General features: G+C 36.3%; 1 protein-coding gene across 2 annotated transcripts in view; it reads right to left on the bottom strand.

Moving 5' to 3' along the window:
* Positions 1–2,960: 2,960 nt before the first annotated feature.
* BEND6 (BEN domain containing 6) overlaps positions 2,961–14,243 on the bottom strand; it is a 42,817-nt gene continuing 31,534 nt past the window's right edge. For both annotated transcript variants that reach the window (XM_045071211.1, XM_045071212.1), the window contains 3 exons: positions 5,557–5,777; positions 3,893–4,085; positions 2,961–3,117 (listed from right to left, as the gene is read on the bottom strand). In XM_045071211.1, coding sequence (XP_044927146.1) covers positions 2,990–3,117; positions 3,893–4,085; positions 5,557–5,777 — 542 coding nt within the window. In that variant the 3' untranslated portion in view covers positions 2,961–2,989. The remainder of the gene's footprint in view (positions 3,118–3,892; positions 4,086–5,556; positions 5,778–14,243) is intronic.

The raw sequence follows: 14,243 nt of genomic DNA, 5'->3' as shown, positions 1-14,243 counted from the left end.
ATAAAATTGATAAACCCCTGGCCCGACTTATCAAAAAGAAAAGAGAAAGGACCCAAATAAATAAAAATCATGAATGAAAGAGGAGAGATCACAACTAACACCAAAGAAATACAAACTATTATAAGAACATACTATGAGCAACTCTACGGCAATAAATTTGACAATCTGGAAGAAATGGATGCATTCCTAGAAACATATAAAAACTACCACAACTGAACCAGGAAGAAATAGAAAGCCTGAACACAGACCCATAACCAGTAAGGAGATTGAAACAGTCATTAAAAATCTCCAAACAAACAAAAGCCCAGGGCCAGACGGCTTCCCGGGGGAATTTCTACCAAACATTTAAAGAAGAGAACTAATTCCTATTCTCCTGAAACTGTTCCAAAAAAATAGAAATGGAAGGAAAACTTCCAAACTCATTTTATGAGGCCAGCATCACCTTGATCCCCAAAACCAGACAAGGATCCCACCCAAAAAAGAGAGCTATAGACCGATATCCTTGATGAACACAGATGCGAAAAAATACTCAACAAAAATACTAGCCAATAGGATTCAACAGTACATTAAAAAGATTATTCACCACGACCAAGTGGGATTTATTCCAGGGCTGCAAGGTTGGTTCAACATCCGCAAATCAGTCAATGTGATACAAAACACATCAATAAAAGAAAGAACAAAGAACCAATATGATACTCTCAATAGATGCTGAAAAAAGCATTTGACAAAGTACAAACATCCCTTCCTGATCAAAACTCTTCAAAGTGTAGGGATAGAGGGCACATACCTCAATATCATCAAAGCCATCTATGAAAAAACCCACCGCAAATATCATTCTCAATGGAGAAAAAAACTGAAAGCTTTTCCGCTAAGGTCAGGAAACACGGCAGGGATGTCCATTATCACCACTGCTATTCAACATTGTACTAGAGGTCCTAGCCTCAGCAATCAGACAACAAAAGGAAATTAAAGGCATCCAAATCGGCAAAGAAGAAGTCAAATTATCACTCTTCGCAGATGATATGATACTATATGTGGAAAAACCCAAAAGAATGCACTCCAAAACTGCTAGAACTTATACAGGAATTCAGTAAAGTGTCAGGATATAAAATCAATGCACAGAAATCAGTTGCATTTCTCTACACCAACAGCAAGACAGAAGAAAGAGATATTAAGGAGTCAATCCCATTTACAATTGCATCCAAAACCATAAGATACCTAGGAATAAACCTAACCAAAGAGACACAGAATCTATACTCAGAAAACTATAAAGTACTCATGAAAGAAATTGAGGAAGACACAAAGAAATGGAAAAATGTTCCATGCTCCTGGATTGGAAGAATAAATATTGTGAAAATGTCTATGCTACCTAAAGCAATCTACACATTTAATGCAATTCCTATCAAAGTACCATCCATCTTTTTCAAAGAAATGGAACAAATAATTCTAAAATTTATATGGAACCCAGAAAAGACCTCGAATAGCCAAAGGGATATTGAAAAAGAAAGCCAACGTTGGTGGCATCACAATTCCGGACTTCAAGCTCTATTACAAAGCTGTCATCATCAAGACAGCATGGTACTGGCACAAAAAACAGACACATAGATCAATGGAACAGAATAGAGAGCCCAGAAATAGACCCTCAAATCTATGGTCAACTAATCTTCGACAAAGCAGGAAAGAATGTCCAATGGAAAAAAGACAGCCTTTTCAATAAATGGTGCTGGGAAAAATTGGACAGCCACATGCAGAAAAATGAAATTGGGACCATTTCCTTACACCACACACAAAAATAGACTCAAAATGGATGAAGGACCTCAATGTACGAAAGGAATCCATCAAAATCCTTGAGAACACGGGCAGCAACCTCTTCGACCTCTGCCGCAGCAACATCTTCCTAGGAACAACGCAAAAGGCAAGGGAAAGCAAGGGAAAAAAAATGAAACTACTGGGATTTCATCAAGATCAAAAGCTTTTGCACAGCAAAGGAAACAGTTAACAAAATCAAAAGACAAACTGACAGAATGGGAGAAGATATTTGCAAACGACATATCAGATAAAGGGACTAGTGTCCAGAATCTATAAAGAACTTAGCAAACTCAACACCCCAAAGAACAAATAATCCAATCAAGAAATGGGCAGAGGACATGAACAGACATTTCTGCAAAGAAGACATCCAGATGGCCAACAGACACATGAAAAAGTGCTCCATATCACTCGGCATCAGGGAAATACAAATCAAAAAACCACTGAAGCAAACACAAAATTCCACTGGACAGTTTTGCCTAAGGGCAGGGCCTGACTATAAAGTGTATTTCCTTTAAAACTCCCTAGGAGCAATTCTTTGTCTTAGTATAATAGAAACATGTTGGTAAAAAAATCCTTATCAAACCAATACAAACTATAACAACTGGTGTAAAGATTTAAAGAGTGAGAAGCAGGAGGCAGATTGGTGGAGGGGACACCTCAGTATTTCCAGCCAGCAGTTGGTGCCAAAAACAAATGACTGTTTGGAATTTTAAGTTCAGTCCCACTGATGTACTTCAGAGACTTCCCTAGGATCTGTATCTCCCTGTTCTAGAGGAACACTTCCTAAATGATCAAATGTCCCTCTTTTGACTCCTTTCTACCCCCACCCACAAATTAACATGCATTCTGTGAAGAAAAAGCAAAGTTCTTCAGTAAAACACATTTGAAAAACATACACTCTACTGCCTTCTTAGAGATTTCTAGAGCACTTGGGCGTAAGAGTATAAAATACTCTGAGGAGTTCTGGAAAAGGAAAATCTGTATTTGAATTTAGCATTCCCCCAATTTCAATCCCCTTTCCCGATCCTCACCTCCATCCCCACAAACACCTATTAGCATGTCTTGGGCCACTGACATTTCTGATAAAATAGTCACAAAATGCGGTTCCAGGGATCAAAGAATTACATCTTCTTGCCGCACAGAAAGGATTGTGAAGATTGAGAGGACTTACCAAAAGGTTCTACTTAATGTCCTGAGAGTTCAGATTTTTGCTTAAATTTGGCTTCTTGGTACAGTTGTTTAGCTTTTGCCCTATCATTCTCCTAATTGAAACATCATCCGTGTTGGGAAATAACTGTTTTGTGACTCCTGTAAAAAACAACAATAACACATGAAAACACTTTTTGAGGCCTTTGCATCTTAAGGTATGAACTGAGATAAAACATCAAGCAATCCACAATGCAGTTTTGTCTCCATTTTGCAAAAACAGCCCAAACACCAATGAGAAATGGCATATTAAAATACAGAGAGCTCAGATTCAGTGATTCCCTCAATTTTTTGACATTTACAAAAAATCATTTGATAGCTAGATGATTATATTTGAGGAGATTAACTTAAAAACCATAAGTAGAACTAAGGAGGACATGTGTTGTAAGGAGAACCAGGTGTTATACACAACTGATGAATCACTGAACTCTACGTCTGAGATAATAACACACAAGTGTTCATTAATTGAATTTAAATAGAAGAAAATTAAATTAAATTAAAAAACACATAAGTAGGAAATTAGTCCCTATTTTTCTAGAATAAATGATAAGGAATCTAAAGCCAAGATAAGAAAGAGAAAATAAGATCTAAACTCTTCACTGAAATTTTGTTTGAAAGGATTTTGGGATGCATTTTTCTGAAGTTATGAATTCATGAATTCAAAATTTTCGTGAAATAAAATTTAGCTTTATTTTAGTAACTGTTTTAATGTAAATTTTTCTATAAAATTTACCATATTTATTAAGAGATTTAGGCTATTTTGAGATTTTTCTTTCATAGAAAAATAAACAACAAAAAAACCATGAAAGAATAACTTAACCTTGAGTGGTAAAATAATTTCAAATTCATGTGACAGTGTAATACAACCATATAATACCTATGATTTCTTGAACTTCATTCTGATTCATAGCTGGTTTTACAGCTTTGTCCCTGGAAGTAGAGGACTTGGCTCCGGTCAGGCTGTGTGTGGCCATGTACTCATTTGTATAAAGTACTTGCATTAAATCATTAATAAACTTCTGAGGCTTGCTCTTGTTACAACGGGCAATCTGCCATTTTTCAATCTTGAACTAAAAAATACAACATAATAGTTGAAACTGGAAAAAGGAAAAGAAAGTTGTATCCAGAAAAATATATTGCTAATTGAGTTAAGACATACCAGAAAACAAAATCAACATTCTTTAAGGGGATGTATTTTGCTTTTAATACATAGTCTACATTTCAGGGGTTAGAGTTAAATGTTATCTTTGATATAATTCCCAATATTTATGAGGTATTTGTTCCAGAGTATATCCAAGCTCTTGTCATGTGATCTGGATTGGATGGTTTAAGGATGAGTCTGATCCTCAACACCTCCTACTAAGTGTAGTAGGCAGAATAGTGGCCCACTGAAGATATCCATATCCCTGGAACCTGTGAATATGTGACCTTATATGGTTGTGATTAAAGGTAACCTTGAGATGGGGAAATTATCCTGGATTATCCAGATGGGCCCAATTTTATCACAGGAGCCCTTAAAGAGGGAAGAGGGGGCAGAAGAATGGGTCAGAAAAAAGAGGCAGAGGAAGGAGGTCAGATTGGAATTGTGAGAGGGGCTTTGCCTCCATGGCTGGCTTTGAAGGTGGTAGAATGGCCCATAAACCAAAGAATGTAGTTGCCTCTAGAAATTGCCTCTGGAATTGGGTTGCCTCTATAGTCAGCAAGAAAATGGGAAACTCAGTTCTACAACCACAAGAAACTGAATTCTACAATAACCTAAAGAAGCAGAAACAGATTTTTCCATAGAGCCTCCAGAAAGGAATGCATCTGCTGACTCCTTGATTTTACCACACTTCTGATCTACTGATCAGAACTGTGAGATAATACATTTGTGTTATTACAAATCACTAAGTTTGTGGTCATCTGTGACTTAGCAAAAGGAAACTGATATACCAATATTCAAATATTCTAAATGTTAGATTGTTAGTATTATAGCTCTGGAAGGCATATTTTGCAAAGCTGATACCCAATTCTATTGAAACTCTTGTCGTTTTAGCTTCTGTTTCTTGAAGAGAAATTGGGGAAGTAGGAAAATATTATATTCTTTCAGCATGCAGAAGCTGAAATTTACCTTCATTCAGTGATATAATTTTATAACCCTCAATGCATAGTTACCCATCACTAAACTAGAAATTTCTAGTTTAATAACCTCATCATTGACTGCAATTTGACTTTAGTTTTCTAAACTGGATACTTGTGAAACAAATATTTTTTTGATTTGTTAATTGTTTTATGTAATTGCAATGTTATGGTCATGACCAAAAGTTACCTAAAGTTACCTGATGAAACAGTGATCATTTTGCAGTCTTTTTTTTTTTTTTTTTTAATTTATCTTTTAGTAATCTCTACACCCACCATGGGGCTTGAACTCACAAAATCCTTGGATCAAAAGTCACATGCTCCACAGCCCAAGCAGTCAGGCTCCCAACCATTTTGTAGTCTTATCTTAATTTTTGTATCTACTGTATCCCAGACAAAGATAGGGCAGGCTTTCCAACTGACCTGTTTCTCATCAGTATGATGTTCTTCTTCAGCTTTCAAGGAAATTGGTGAGCTGGAATTAGAGTTAGAATTACTGCACGTTGAGGCAAATGAGTCTGGTGAGGAGTTGTTTGTTGCTCTCCAGAGGGTGGATGCAGATGTGGACATGGTTCCTCCACCCTTAAGCAGGGCTTCTGCCATACCAACCAATTCTTCAAACTGGGTGACTGCTTGCGGTAACACTAAAATGGCAAGAAAAAGTAACACTTTATGAATACTTTTAATAACAGGGGCATATCTTCCTATATTTTTTATTGTGTATACATACATATTATATTGCATGTATAGAAATAGGTGGAACAAATTGTTAACATTTACTACTTTTGGAAAATAAACACGGTGAGAAGAGTGGTTGGGAGATATTTACTTTTTATTATTTAATAATGGCTTAATAATAAAATAATAATATATAAATTCAAAAACACGTGATTGTTGCATTTAAATGTATATGCATCACTTCATAACTAAAATGAATGGTTTAAAGAGTTGATTCTTTTTTCTAATTGCTATTGGAATTACTTGAAGGTTTTTAATTTCATTTGGAGACATTGTTGATTCCAGCATCAATCATCTTCCAGATACTCACATCAGGCCAGTTTAAAAGACCATTAAATCAAACCATTTCCATTTAAGGTTATTAAAATAAATTTTCAGTGACCATTGTGCATGGTTTTCCAGGAAGTCAAATTTCATGAAATTAAGAAAAATTCATTGCCATGATTCAGAACTATGTTTTCACATATTAAGGATGAATTTTGGTAATCAGCTGAATGTTCTCTTTGTTCCTCTTCTTTTCATTTAAGATCTTATTTATTTATTTGACAGAGAGAGACAGCATGAGTAAGGGAGATGGGCAGAGGGAGAGGGAGAAGCAGACTGCCTGCTGAGCAGGAATTCCCAAGACCTGAGCCGGAAGACAGAAGCTTAACTGACTGAGCCACCCAGGCACCCTCTTTGTTCCTTTTTAAGTGGAAACTCACACATTCAAAGGTTCATGTCTCCATGTAAAATGGTCTTCTCTGGTTATGGTTATATCTAATTGTTTCCTAAGGACAAATAACATTTTTTGGGTGGGTGGAAGGCACTTTGAACCCTCCCTGATTCAACTCCTGACTCTATCGTTGAGGGTATTGGCTGCTGGAGAAGTAAAAAGACTGAAACCTTTTTCTTTAGCATATTATTAAGCTACAATCTTTGGATTAATATTTGATTTGAGAGCTAAAATCAGTAGCTAAAGGGAGATGAGTTCGACAAAATGATATACCCAGTTAATGCATACCAACAAGATACAGAACATCTCCATCCTCCCAGAAAGTTGCCTCATGTCCCTTCTAAGTCAATCCCAGGGCTCACTTTAGAGGCAACCATTTATCCAACTTCCTTGCCAGAGGTAAGTTTTACCTGTTCTAGAATTACATATAAATGGTTTCAAATGGTATATTCTGGGTTTTTTTTTTGGTTTAACTTTTCTTTTGCTCTGCGTAATGTTTTGAGATTTATTCATGTTGTATATTTCTGTTATTTATTCCTTTTTATTGCTGACTAATATTTCATTATATGGATACTCAACAATTAAAGTTTCATTTACCTGTCGATCGGTTATTTTCCACTTGACAACATGACTTTAATGGTTCCCTACTATTCTAAGGTATTGCTATTGTATAATTTATTTAAATGTTCTCTCTCTTTTTTTTTTTTTTTCAGATTTTGGCTGCTTCCAATTTTTCTTTCTTTCTTTCTTTGAGAGAGGGAGGGAGAGAGAGCAGAGGAGGGAGAGGCAGAGGGAGGAGGGAGACTGAGAGAATTTTTTTTTTTTTTTCCGAGAGAATTTTAAGCAAACTTTGTGCTGAGCACAGAGCCCCCACTTAGGGCTCCATCCATAGACCCTGAGATCATAAGCCAAACCAAGAGTGGGTCCTTTAACTAACTGTGCCACCAAAACTCCCTGCTTCCAACTTTTCTTTATTACAAACAAAACTCTGTGAACTGCCTAGCACATACATCTCTGCATGTATCTCTGATAGCAATAACGCTACAAATTCCTGAAAGCACAACAATAGGGTCAAAGGTATAAATGTTTTCTGACCTCAACTAATACTGCCCAATTGCTCTCCAGAAAGATTCTTCCAATTTACATGACCACCAGCTATGTAAAAAGTCGACCATTTTGGCTACACCATCAACAACAGGTGTTAGTCATTAACAATAATCTTCACTATTTTGATAAGTTGAAATCTTAGTAAAATTTAATTTGCAATTATTTTATTATTGTGAAGTTAAATACATACTTATTGACTATTTGGGCTTCTGTGAATTAGGTATTAGGCTACAGAATATTAGATAGGGTTTTTTGTTTGTTTGTTTGTTTGTTTTTTTTTAAAGTAATCTCTGCACCCAATGTGGGTCTCAGACTTATGACCCAGCGGTCAATAGTTGCATGGTCCACCAACTGCCAGCCAGGTGCCCTTAGTATTTTTTCAAAAGATTTTATTTATTATTTGACAGAGAGAAAGACAGCAAGAGAAGGAACACAAGCAGGGGGAGTGGGAGAGGGAGCAGCAGGCTTTCTACCGAGCAGGGAGCCTGACATGGAACTCGATCTGAGGACTCCGGGATCATGACCAGAGCCAAAGGCAGAGGCTTAATGACTGAGCCACCCAGGCATCCCTATTTTTTCTATTTTTAATAACTTAGACAGTTTTTGTAAAATTCTTATAAGTGTGCATAGTGTGTTAGCTACTCTTATTTCCTTATATATTAAATATTTTAAACTTTTATTTGCTGTAAGTTCCAAGTATTATCATCCAGAGTTTTTATTTTATTTCATGATTTTTTGAAAGCATACACAAATTTTTAATTTTTATTTTAAAGTAGCAGTATTTTCTTTACTGTATAATTCATCTATTTTATGGTTAGAAAGCCACTCAGCATTCAAAGCAGTAAAATACTCAGTCATATATTTTGTATAGTTCAAATATCTTTTTACAAGTGAGCTTCTTTTTTTTTTTCTGCCTGGATACAATTTTTTTTAACTTCCAAGGGATACTTTTAATTTACAAACAAAAATTGAAAACGCCGTATTTCCAGCCCCCAGTTTCCACTCACAACCAGTCTTGTTCCTTTGATACTTCCGTCCATTTTCTCCCCAACCCAGGAATACTTCAAACAAATCACAGGTAGCATCTCATTTTATCTGTAAATATTTCTATATGTATCTTTAAAGGTAAGAAATTAAAAAAATACAAGCAAAACACCATTGTGACAACCAGAAATACGCATCAGTAGTTCTTAAATATTTTTATTTTTTTAATGGTACAGCTATTTTAAGTTTTTAATGAAGTAATCTCTACACCTAACATAGGACTCCAACTCTTTTTTTTTTTTTTAAGATTTTATTTATTTATTTGACAGAAAGACTACAAGCAGGCAGAGCAGCAGGCAGAGGGAGAAGGAGGAGCAAACCCAGGCGCCCCTCCAACTCTTTTTTAAAAAATTTAATTTAATTTATTTTTTCAGTGTTCCATAAAAAAACCTAGTAAATGTCCAAATTTCTCTGACTTTCTCATTGTTGTTGTTTTTACTTTATTTGAATCAGGATCCAAATAAGGTCCACATATTATGAGTAGTTACTATCTCTTTTATAAACTATAGGTATTTTTCTCTCTCTTTTCCTAGTTTTTTCCTTGGAATTTATTAATTGAAAAAACTGGATTATTTGTTTTACATGGTTTCCCACAGTGGGATTTTGCTGATTGTATCGATGACATACTGTTTAACATATTATTCTGTTCCTTAAATTAGCTCTAAATTGGTAATCAGATCTAAAGTCTTGATTAGATTTGGGTAGGATTTTAAAATTCTATCGGATAGAATTGAATGCATGGTTAGCTTTTTTTGTGATATTAGTCGTTACTGATAATCACCCCTTAGATTCATTACATCATAAGGAGTTGCAAAATTGTGATATTCTAGTACTTTTCTTTTTCATTTATTAGCTAGAATTCTTGTATAAAGGGAAACTTCCTCCCATCAACTATTTGGTTACACTTAGGTTTATTTCCTATAATAATGGCAGGGTAAATGCTTGTTTTATTATCTGTATTTACCAGTTTTCAGATGACCATTAAGTTTTTTCTTTTTTTTTTTTTTTTAAGCTTTTTTTCTTTTTTGAATACCATTATGAACTCATGCATTGAAATATACATGATAACCTGCCGTGGTCGTCCTTACTGTTGATCCTCAAAATGTCTCATCTTTGGCCATTGGGAACCTCTTTTTTTCTTCTTCTTTTTTTTTTTTTTTTTTAAAGATTTCATTTATTTATTTGACAGACAGAGATCACAAGTAGGCAGAGAGGCAGGCAGAGAGAGAGGAGGAAGCAGACTCCCTGCTGAGCAGAGAGCCCGATGCAGGGCTCTATCCCAGGACCCTGAGATCATGACCTGAGCCAAAAGCATAGGCTTTAACCCACTGAGCCACCCAGGCACCCTAGGAACCTCTTCTAACTGGCACGTCTATATAGTCTTTGTTAACTGCCTTACTTTCTGCTATGACAAGTTTCTCATTTGGATTTCCTATTCTAGGCTCCCAAAAAGGCTCATCTCACACATTTCCTGTGCAAATTCTGGATTCAACCATTTCTCCAAGGAACCCTAGCTCCTTTTAGTGAGAAGTGTTATATGACCAAATCCAGAAGCTAAAAATATTCTTTGCTATTGAGCTCTTGCTTTTAGGCCTATTCAGTGAAGAGTATTAGAAAATATATATTATTAATTTTTAAAGATAAATTTCCTTAACACACACAAAACAGGCAATCATATAAAAAATGGGCAGAAGATATGAACAGAGACTTCTCCAATGAAGACATACAAATGGCTATCAGACACATGAAAAAATGTTCATCATCACTAGCCCTCAGGGAGATTCAAATTAAAACCACATTGAGATATCACCTTACACCAGTTAGAATAGCCAAAATTAATAAGACAGGAAACAACATGTGTTGGAGGGGATGTGGAGAAAGGGGAACCCTCTTACACTGTTGGTGGGAATGCAAGTTGGTGCAGCCTCTTTGGAGAACAGTGTGGAGATTCCTCAAGAAATTAAAAATAGAACTTCCCTATGACCCTGCCATTGCACTCCTGGGTATTTACCCCAAAGATACAGATGTAGTGAAAAGAAGGGCCATCTGTACCCCAATGTTTATAGCAGCAATGGCCACGGTCGCCAAACTATGGAAGGAACCAAGATGCCCTTCAACGGGCGAATGGATAAGGAAGATGTGGTCCATATACACTATAGAGTATTATGCCTCCATCAGAAAGCAACATGGACGGGACTGCAAGAGATTATGCTGAGTGAAATAAGTCAAGCAGAGAGAGTCAATTATCATATGGTTTCACTTATTTGTGGAGCATAACAAATAGCATGGAGGACATGGGGAGTTAGAGAGGAGAAGGGAGTTGGGGGAAATTGGAAGGGGAGGTGAATCATGAGAGACTATGGACTCTGAAAAACAATCTGAGGGGTTTGAAGTGGTGGGGAGGTGGGAGGTTGGGGTACCAGGTGGTGGGTATTATAGAGGGCACGGATTGCATGGAGCACTGGGTGTGGTGAAAAAAATAATGAATGCTGTTATGCTGAAAATAAATAAATTTAATTTAAAAAAAGATAAAGATAAATTTCATCATGTATTTAAACCAGTACTTCCCACTCAAAATTCAGAACATAGGTTTTTTATTTAAATTGTATAGTTATGGGGCACCTGGGTGGCTCAGTGGGTTGAGCCTCTGCCTTCGGCTTGGGTCACAATCTCGGGGTCCTGGGATCGAGCACATTGTTGGGGGGGGGTCTCTGCTCAGCAGGGAGCCTGCTTCCCCCTCTCTCTCCCTCTCTGCCTACTTGTAATCTCTCTCTCTGTCAAATAAATAAATAAAATCTTTAAAAAAGATAAACAATTGTATAGTTATGGTTTTTAGTGTGCCACATGGAGTGGAATGAGAACTTAACTTGAACTTGGATCCCCCATCCCCAACACACACTGCAATATCAGTTTCCCTAGAGCCATTTGCTGAATAATTTATCCTTTTCCTGATTAACTTGTAGGACTTGCTACATGAAATGCCAGGCTCATTGCAAATATGAAAATGCAGTGTCAAAACTTCTTAATAACCTTAATATGGTGACAGTAAAGCCTTTAACTAGTATGTGGGGCCTTTCTAAGAGCAGGGCTCTGACTGCCTGCTTAGGGCACGGATCCATGAAGTTGGGCCTGACGACTTATGATACCGAACAACATTAACAGCAAGGAAATTACATGGCACCTGCTATTGCCAGGTTCTGTTCTGAATGCTTTACATGTCACCCAGGCAAGCACTGTCATTATTTCCAGTTTTGAGATGAGGAAACTGAGGCACAGAGTGGTTGAACAACTTTCACATGGTAACACAGACAGTAGGTGGCAGTCAGGATTTGAACCCAGGTGGTTTGGCCCCTCTAAATCTGTACTATTTACCTCTATGCCATAGCGTTTGTAGGATAGTTTCTCTGTCATATATGAGGTTCTGACTGAGGGATCTGCATTCTGTTCCAAATCACCATTGCTGATCTTGCACTAGTAACTTTTATTTTTAAAAGATTTTATTTATTTATTTGACAGACAGAGATCACAAGCAGGCAGAGAGGCAGACCGAGAGAGAGAGGGAAGCAAGTTCCCCGCTGAGCAGAGAGCCTGTCGTGGGGCTTGATCCCAGGACCCCAAGATCATGACCTGAGCCAAAGGCAGAGGCTCAACCCACTGAGCCATCCGGGTGCCCCAAAATAACTTATTTTTAGTCATTTGAAATTTATATGATTTATGTTGACAGATTATACACTCATATTCTTTTTTCAGAAGATTCCTAATTGATTTTGCCTACTTTTTCAGGTTAGCTTTATAATGATCATTGTCAAATTTCCAAAAACAAAACAAAACAAAAATCATTAGTATTTTTATTGGAATCCCACTGAAAGTATTAGTTATTTGGGGATGAATTGGCATCTTCTCCTTTCATCAATGAATGTGACAAGTCTCTCCATTAATTTATATTTCTTCGCTGAGTTTTTTATATTTCTTCATTGACTACATATGTGTCTTATTTAGGTTACTAGTAGCTATTTTATAGTTGTTTGTAATTAATGTGACTGGATTCTTTTTTTTTCCCCCTAAGAAAATAACTGGAAATTTCTGTACTATAAAGAAATTACTTATTTAAAAAAATAGTAGCTGCTAGATTTGGGGGCATGTATTATATACTTTCATCAGTTTTGAAATAAAATAAGGCTTATAATGAATAATAGTAGTCTTCTGCCTTATCACTCACCACTCCTGATTATCGCTCTTAGAGATCACCAATCCCAAATCATTTAACTATTTCTTTTGGTACTTACTTTCATACTCTTAAATAATAATGTGCATATACAACTATTTATTGATTTTTCAGATCCATATAATTATTTACTGATTTTCTATTTTCTTTTTTTTTTTTTTTAAAGTAAGTTCTACATGCAACGTGGGGCTTGAACTCACCACTCTGAGATCAAGAGTGACATTCTCTATGACTGAGCAAGTTAGGCACCGCTGCTTAATGATTTTCAACTATGTAATATGGCAATATTGTTCTCTTTCAACTCCTCTCCCAGCCACGCAGAAATACACATACCTGCTACTCACACGCAAACATACACACACTCTTCTCAGAATAGTGGTAACACAATTGTTCAATAAATATTGTGCTTTCATTATTATAGTGATGTAAACATTATTCACATTTCTTTTTCTTTAAAACATGATCCCCCCGCCTAGAGTTAATAATTACCTTATTATTATTGTTTTTTACACTATTTCTCTCACCCTAAACTTCTATACATCTCTAAACTTCCTATGTAAATCTCTTTAGATATTTGGGTATATCATGTCAAATGCCAATTTCATATATTTCTTGGAGCTGTCTCCTCTGGAGCCCTGCATATGCCTCCACAGTCTGGGCTAGCTGCTTCTAGGCGACTGTATACTTTTCACCTTGGAGTTTCCCTTCACTATCCTTCAATGACTCCTCCTTGCCTCTCTCCTGAATTGGACCACCTATTCCCTGGATGTCATGTTTTTTTATTTTTCTAGATTTACTCTCTCATTTGGGAGGAGTTTTTCCTCCCTTAGCCTTTGAAAAAGAAATAGGAAGTGCATTAGTGAGATGTTGTATGAAAGTATTACCAGCCCTAACACTTGGTTGATAATTTCACTCAGGTATAGAAGTTTAGATTTACATTCCCTTCGTAATTTAGAAGGCATTGCTTATTTTTCTTGGAACTTCCAGTGTTGCTGGTGAAAAGTCCAATGCCATTCTGATTCCCAATCCTTAGCATGGGGCGTATTTACTTCCTCTGAAAGCTTTTGAATCTTCCCTTTACTTCTGCTGTTCTGAAATTTCACAATGTTATGACTTGGACAAGTCTTTTTGCTTTGGGTGTTATCTTTTAATGTAAAAAATTGTGTCCTTCAATTCTAGAGATTTGTGGTATTAATATTAAATAACTTCTCCCTCTTCTCTCATACCTTTTAGGATCTCTTGTCTTTGGTCATTTAACCTCTGGGACTAATTCTTTATTTT

This window comes from Mustela putorius, unplaced genomic scaffold (assembly GCF_011764305.1).
Source record: "Mustela putorius furo isolate JIRA1106 unplaced genomic scaffold, ASM1176430v1.1 tig00003983_pilon_pilon_pilon, whole genome shotgun sequence".
Classification (NCBI taxonomy): Eukaryota; Metazoa; Chordata; class Mammalia; order Carnivora; family Mustelidae; genus Mustela; species Mustela putorius.
Note: the sequence above shows the minus strand (reverse complement) of the source record. Positions and strands in the feature narration are given on the sequence as shown.